The sequence below is a fragment of the Bidens hawaiensis genome, unplaced genomic scaffold, assembly GCF_021521415.1.
Source record: "Bidens hawaiensis isolate Kalapana, Puna unplaced genomic scaffold, B.hawaiensis_p1.1 tig00023068_1, whole genome shotgun sequence".
NCBI classification, from domain to species: Eukaryota; Viridiplantae; Streptophyta; class Magnoliopsida; order Asterales; family Asteraceae; genus Bidens; species Bidens hawaiensis.
Window position 1 is genome coordinate 274,241 of NW_027493613.1, and position 7,527 is coordinate 281,767.

Consider the following 7,527-nt stretch of genomic DNA (forward strand, 5'->3'; position numbering starts at 1 on the left):
TTTTTTAAAAATTGGCTAGAAATCCAGCACAGGTCATGCTACTACCCATTTGAAGTAGATGAATATGACCTTTGTTATCATGAACAACAACAAGTATTAGGCTTGATTGACTCAGAAAAGTCAAACATGATGTATCTTTGGCAGAAACCAAAAGTCCTTGGTCAAGGTTTGACCGAGAGTGCTTCAAAACCTCTTCAAAACGAAGATCTCTCTGATTGATCAAAAGAATCTGGTCAGTCCATGTCGAGAACCTTAGAGCATTGTTCATCATCTTCAACATACCGCCAATCACCATTTATGACCAAACCTGTAACTACAATCAATGACTAAACCGATAATTAGTAACTTCAACATAGAACAAACAAACCTTCTGAATGATGAATCAATAAAATCCTATAACCACCTAAAATCTCTGAACCATAATGGAGTTCTTTACCTTTTAAAGAAATCTACTTGAAAGTTCAAGGAGACAAGAATAGATGTATGGTGGCGAGTAGGTGAAAGATTTGATGGTTATAATGAGAAAATATTTTAGAAGATAATAGAAGTTGTGAGTTTCAAGAATGATCAATAAGTAGTAATGAGTGCCTTTTAAACTACCTAGTCACATCACACTTGGCCAAGAACATTTATTTACCGAGAACATATGGCCGAGAACCATTTACTGAAAGTAGAGAACTCATAAGACTGAGTTTTCTGGGCCAAATTGATCTGGCCGAGAACTAAAAAGAGCCGAGAATGCCATTATCACAAACAACTTGGGCCAAAGATGACTGGGCCAAGAACACATTTGGTCCAACTAAATGGCCCACGACATTTTGCAACCGTCAAATCAAAAAAACGATCTTGATTCATGTGAAAACGATTTCTTAAGACATTTGTTTCGACACGAGTAAACATGAGGTAAAACTAAAAATTAAAAAATAACATAAAAAAAACTAAACTAAAACAAAAAATTTAACCATTAGGCCTTCAGTAAATTTAACATATTTTGGGATCAAATTTCAGCTGTTTTAACAAACGACACCTTTTTATGAAATGATCCAAACATGAAATCATATTGATCAAGATACTTTCACAATGATTCATTTTCAGCATTATTGTGACATAATGAAAAGGTTGATAGCAGGTAATTATCATGATTTTCATTTCGCCAGTGATATGATTAGATTCAATTAGGCACAAAGCTTATGTGGACATCACTTATGGACCCATGATGCCCCTTATCTATTCTCAAGGTGTATTTGGTTTTCCCCAGATCACCCCAATTTGACTCCAACCCCCTAATTCTTGATCAAAGGAATTTTCTCTATACAAAAATAATTTTAAGCTTTAAGGTTGAACGTTGGACTTACATGTCATCCGGACTTACAAGCCTTACATTCAGGGTGTTTAGGACTTATTTGTATGCCCCACCCCTGTAGTTCCCTGGGACCCCTTTAAGCTTAAGGAAAACAAATTTGAATGATAATAATTTTCATATATATTTACATCAATTTTTTTAAAATATAATATTTTTGGTGATCAAGACACTAACGGGCTCGTGTATGACTGGGTAATTACTTTTCTGCCTATCATTCAAAGAGATGTATCTAGTGACATGCAAAGCATCTTCAAAATGACTCTCCACAATAAGTTTAGCAGATTTAGTTTATATCACTTCAAACTTTTAATTACCATGGAAAGCTACCATACACATCAATAACTATTCAAAAGCCTTTTTGGCCTAATAACTTCACACGTTAGGCACACAAAATCAATTTATCTATCATTTCTCAAAGGTTGGATCAATTTTCATTTGAAAATATTTTGAGCTTCTAAAAAGCTTTTAGCTGAATAATAATATCACTTCCCAGATGATAATCCCGAAGACAATTTGAAATCCAATCACCCTAGTTACCTTCAGTTTTCTGGTGAATGGCTATCCTATGAGTCTACAAGTAGACGATAGGACCAAACACATAAAATGTGTCCCTCAAACTTTAGGCGGCCGGCATAATTTTCAGTGAGAGAACTTAAAACGATAGTTAAACAAAAACAATTTTTTTTATGTATGTTCAGTTGCCCCGGTCACGTTCAGCCCTAAGGTTAATGGCTATCCCGTGAGTCAAGAATTGATGATAGGACCAAACATATGAAATATGTTCGTTGAACTTGAGTAATCGGCATGATTTTAAGCAAAAGAACAAAACTTTTTTTTTAAACACACACACACACAAACACACTCTTTTTGTATTTTTCTTTTTCTCCCCCTAAATTTGTACAGAAATTTTACCGAAAACCGAAAAAACTTTTATGTACAAATTTACCTCACGTAAGACTCAATCATCAAAACAAAGCATCTTAAGGAATCCCACAAGCACATTGAACCTAGCTGTTCCGACCGGTTTTGTAAATAAGTCTGCCACGTTATTATCGGTGTGGACTTGTTCAAGATGAATCAATTTCCGGTTGTAAAAGTCACGAATAAAATGGACTTTGAGGTCAATGTGGTTGGTTTTGGAATGCTGAACAGGATTTTTAACAATAGCAATAGCAGCATCATTATCACAAAAGATGAGAGTGTCAAGAAATTCCAAACCGTAATCCAGCAATTGATGTTGCATCCATATAACTTGTGAGCAGCATGCGGAAGCAGCCACATACTCAGCCTCGGCGGTAGAAGTAGACACCGTCTGTTGTTTTTGCATTGCCACGAAATCAGGCGATCACCCAAGTACTGACATCCCGCAGATGTTGATTTCCTGTCAATATCATCACCTCCATAATTGCTGTCAGCAAAAGCATACAAATCAAATTCTGAGTTTTTGGCATACCAAAGACCAAGCTTCGATTTCCCTTTCAGATAACGAAAGATACGTTTAACAGCAATTAAATGAGAGAGTTTAGGATTAGCCTGGAAATGCGCGCATTGACAAATAGCAAACATGATGTCGGGACGACTAGCAATGAAATACATAAGAGATCCGATCATCGAACGATAGTTTGTTTGATCTACGGATTTCCCTTCAGCATCAGAAGAAAGAAGCGGTATTTCCGCCATGGGAGTTGCTGCCGATTTGGAATCTTGGAACTCGAACTTTGCTAGAATGTCTTCGACATATTTCCCTTGATGCAGTAAAATCCCTGTTGCACTCTGACGAACCTGTAAACCCAAAAATGTCGTCATCTCTCCCAGTGAACTCATCTCAAACCTCTTCTTCATAACCCCCTCAAATTCAGTACACAAAGTGATGCTGGTAGAATTGAAAATGATGTCATCCACATAGATTTGGACAAGGATGAGGTCCTTTCCAACCATCTTCTGAAACAGTGTCTGATCAATGGTCCCACGCTTGTAAGCATGTTCTAACAAGTGAGCCGTTAGCGTAGCATACCACGCCCGAGGGGCTTGGTGAAGACTATAGAGAGCTTTGTCTAACTTGTAGACGTGATCAGGACACTTAGAACTTCTTAAACCTGGTGGCTGATCCACATAGATTTCTTCCTTTACTTTCCCGTACAGAAAGGCGGTCTTGACATCCATTTGATAGACAGTAAATCCCATATAGGATGCATATGCCAAGAATATACGAATTGCCTCAAGTTGAGCTACGGGAGCGTAAACTTCTGTGTAGTCCAACCCTTCTACCTGACGAAATCCACGAACTACAAGACGAGCCTTGTTTCTGACAATAACCCCAGTATCGTCTTGTTTGTTTCTGAAAACCCATCTCGTGTCAAGCGACTTTTTCCCTTTAGGCAATTCCACCAATTTCCAGACATTTAGCTTGTGAAACTGATTCAGCTCTTCATGCATTGCATCTACCCAGCTAGGTTCCTGAAGTGCCATGTCAACTAATTTTGGTTCAATCTGAAAAATGAAACAGGAGTAGAGACAATTGTTTATGTTTCCTGTTTGACTTCTGGTTGACACACCCGACTCAAGGGGACCAATGATATTTTTGATTGGATGATCCCGTTGAATTTTTGATGGAACGGAGTGATCTGGAACACTGCTGGTGGCCGGCAAGTTTGTGAGTTCGTCAAGTGAATCGATTAGCGGATTTCTCCAACCAGAAGCTGTTGTATTATGCTGATACGAGGTACTAGCAATGTATTCATTTGGAATAGCAAATAGAAAGAGAGTACTGCCAAAAACTTGTTTGATGAGACTCTCCCCCTCAACTGATGGAACATTAGCTGAAGGTGTTGAGGTTGAAGGCAAACTACTCTCAACCGGAGAACTTTGATTCTGAGACAGGTGTCAGATCAGGATCTTGAGAGCCCAAGGATGACTGTTCACTATTGTCGAACAATTCTGGCGGATCAATACCCATAATTGTGACATTTGAGCCAAAACAAGTACACCTCAGTACGTATTTACCGATTAAGCAAATAAATGCCTTTTGCGTAACAAACGAACGATTAATCGAACGGGTCAGGTTATGAGCCAGAAATCCCGGGGGGCCATCTATAAGTGTTATACGTTTAATATAAGCTAAAATATTAGTAATATGGCCTTAGTTCGATAGCAAACAAGTTAAACGAAAACATGCACGTTTAACCACCCGCTATAGATTTAAACGCGAAAAATAGTTACAAACCAAGCATTGTATCATCCGTTAGGCCGAAAAAGACTTACCAAACACTTATTTGAAATGTTTTAAGCGATCCATGAAAATACTTTGGATTTTTACAAACGTATACTACGTTTTTATAAATTTATACAAAAAGAACCGAAAAACACTCGTTTTCCGCACTGTTTGACACACCCGATATATTTTTCTCGCCAAAAACCGAATCTAAAATAAATTTGAACTTGAAATTTCATGTACGGAACGTAAAATGAGTTGAAATATATTAAATATGGGCTAAAATGGGTGCCCCTTTGGTCCGGCCGCCAAAGGGGACTTACTCCTTAAGCCTTGTTTTATTGTTATAAATTATTATGAGATCTTTTAAAACACACACTTTCATAAATCTGGAAAATACCAGCATAATTCTTCATCCAAGTTCAAGAACTTAAGGTACTAAGTTTATTTTAACCAATTTTAGACATGTTTAATTTTGTTTGATATCATATAAACATAGTTTGATTGCCAAAAATCATTCCTAACCATGTAAAAACCCTAAAAATGGTCCATAAACATGTTTTGATCATACACATGGTAAGGAACCTGGTTTGATAGTTTTTTTTGGCCATAAACATGGATTAAAGGGTTGAAACGGCATTTTTACGGTTCAAAAGTTCGTTTTTGTGCACTAGCCGAAACCCTAAGTTAAGGGCTGTTATGTTGATGAAAAATTGCTTTTTTTGTGATATAGGACTTGTATCTAGCCTACATAGGAGCACAAGAGCTTGAAAAGTTGATTAGAAAGGCGGAAACGAACCAAAACCGCTAAGGTAATGCCGAAACACTCGCTTACGGGCTGTTTAGGTTAAGGTTATGATGTGCATATTATTAGGCCTTGAAGTTTTTCAAGGACATCAGGAACCACGTCATTGAGTCTCTGTTCAAATTTGGTAATTTTTCGACCATCCGAGAATATTTGGCGAATTTATTACCGAATTGGGACGTTTATTTGGGAAAAATAGCTAAAATACTTCAAAAATTATGAAATTTTTCTGGGAACTCATATTTAATGTATTTTGATCACATATGAATTTTGTGATCATTTGGAGAAGTCTAAAGGTGTTTTGTGTATATGCGTTCGTGTGATTTTTATAGCCGAATTTGGGCCGAAAAGAATATCGCACGAGTTTTTTACATTCTGGAATTGATACAGGTTGATTTGGGACATGATTTGAGCATCCAGGAATTTTTGTGAAATTTTTGGAAATTGTTTGGGGTAAACGGACGATTTTCAGGCGTTGCTGGGCCAAGTTGTTCGTTTACAGTGGGCCAACTTGGCCAAGTTGTCCAAGTTGTTCGTGGAAATCGTCCAAGTTGTTCGTTTTAGGCGTTGTTTGTTTTAAAATCGTCCAACGCTTGGGGTAAACGATTTTCAGGCCAAGTTGGGGTAAACGCCTGAAACGAACGCTTGGGGTAAACAACTTGATAACGAACAACTTGGCCAAGTTGTTTGTTTTAAAATCGTTTACCCCAAGCATTGCTGGAAATTGCTGGACAAATTGCTTATAGCAATTTCCACGAACAACTTGGACGATTTTCAGGCGTTGCTGGACAAATTGTTTACCCCAAACAATTTTCAGGCGTTGCTGGGCCAAGTTGTTTGGGGTAAACGGACGATTTTCAAGAACAACTTGGCCTAGCAATTTGGGACATGATTTGAGCATTCTGTGCTTATAGCGGGTCAAGTCTCAGAGACGTATGAGGCAAAAAATGACACAATGGCCTCATATCTATCCCAAGCTAAAGACCTCATGCAGCAATTCACCTCATGCAAAGTCGTTCACATAAAGAGAAGTGAGAATCGGAATGCGGATGCATTGAGTAAACTAGCATCCACTAGTTTTGAGCACATGGGAAGAGACGTAAGAATCGAGGTTTCAGACACTCAATCCGTCACTCAACATCAGGTCTTGGTCATCCAAACAGGAACAAGTTCCTGGATGACACCCATCGTAAATTACTTAACTTCTGGCACTTTGCCGGACGAAAAGGCAGAAGCACGAAAGATATGCCACAAGGCACTATGTTATCAAGTCCATGAAGGTGTGCTGTTCCAAAAATCATTCCTTGGCCCGTTACTCAGATGTGTAGATGCGAAGGAGTCCAATTACGTTATTAGAGAAATCCATGAAGGCATATGCGGGTTACACGCGGGGCCAAGGATGGTAGTGGCCAAGATAATGAATGCTGGATATTACTGGCCAGGCATGCATATGGATGCAGTTAAAGAGATCCGGAAATGCGATGCTTGTCAGAGACACGTGCCACAAACGCTGCAACCTCAAAACAACCTCGTCCTAGTAACCTTGGCATGGCCTTTCCAGAAATGGGCCATTGATATCATGGGACCATTTCCGGAAGCACCTGGGCGGGTGAAGTTCTTGTTAGTAGCAATAGATTATTTCACGAAGTGGGTGGAAGCCAAACCATTGGCTCATATCATGGCAGCAAACGTCAAAAAATTCCTATGGGAATACATTATCTGCCGTTTTGGTCTCCCCCAAACGTTGGTCAGCGACAATGGCACCCAGTTTGCCGATAAAAACCTCCAAGAATGATTATCTGAGCTACACATCAACCAGGTGTTCACGTCAGTGGCTCATCCACAAGCCAACAAGCAAGTGGAAAGGGCCAACCGAAGCATTAAAGAAGGCATGAAAGTGAGATTGGGGACAAAGCGAACTGGGTGGGTAGATGAGTTGCCTCATGTGCTATGGGCGCATCGAACCAGCAAGAAAACCAGCAACTCTGAAACCCCATTCAGCTTAACGTATGGCATAGAAGCGATGATTCCCGCTGAAATTGGTATCCCATCCACAAGGATTCTCTTGATTGAAGATAACGAGAAAGAACTCCGGTTGAACTTAGACCAACTAGAGGAAAGAAGAGAGTTGGCAGCCGTACGTGAAAG

The 7,527-nt window shown here is 39.0% G+C and overlaps 1 protein-coding gene across 1 annotated transcript; it reads left to right on the forward strand.

Annotated features, from left to right (window-relative positions):
* Nucleotides 1–6,334: 6,334 nt before the first annotated feature.
* LOC143566891 (uncharacterized) lies at nt 6,335–7,174 on the forward strand. The gene has a single exon (XM_077053457.1). It carries the CDS (start codon nt 6,335–6,337, stop codon nt 7,172–7,174), a length of 840 nt encoding a protein of 279 aa, XP_076909572.1.
* Nucleotides 7,175–7,527: the final 353 nt, after the last annotated feature.

Coding starts and splice junctions, on each gene's coding strand:
- LOC143566891 (XM_077053457.1), top strand. CDS start 6,335: ATGGCCTCATATCTATCCCAAGCTAAAGACCTCATGCAGCAATTCACC.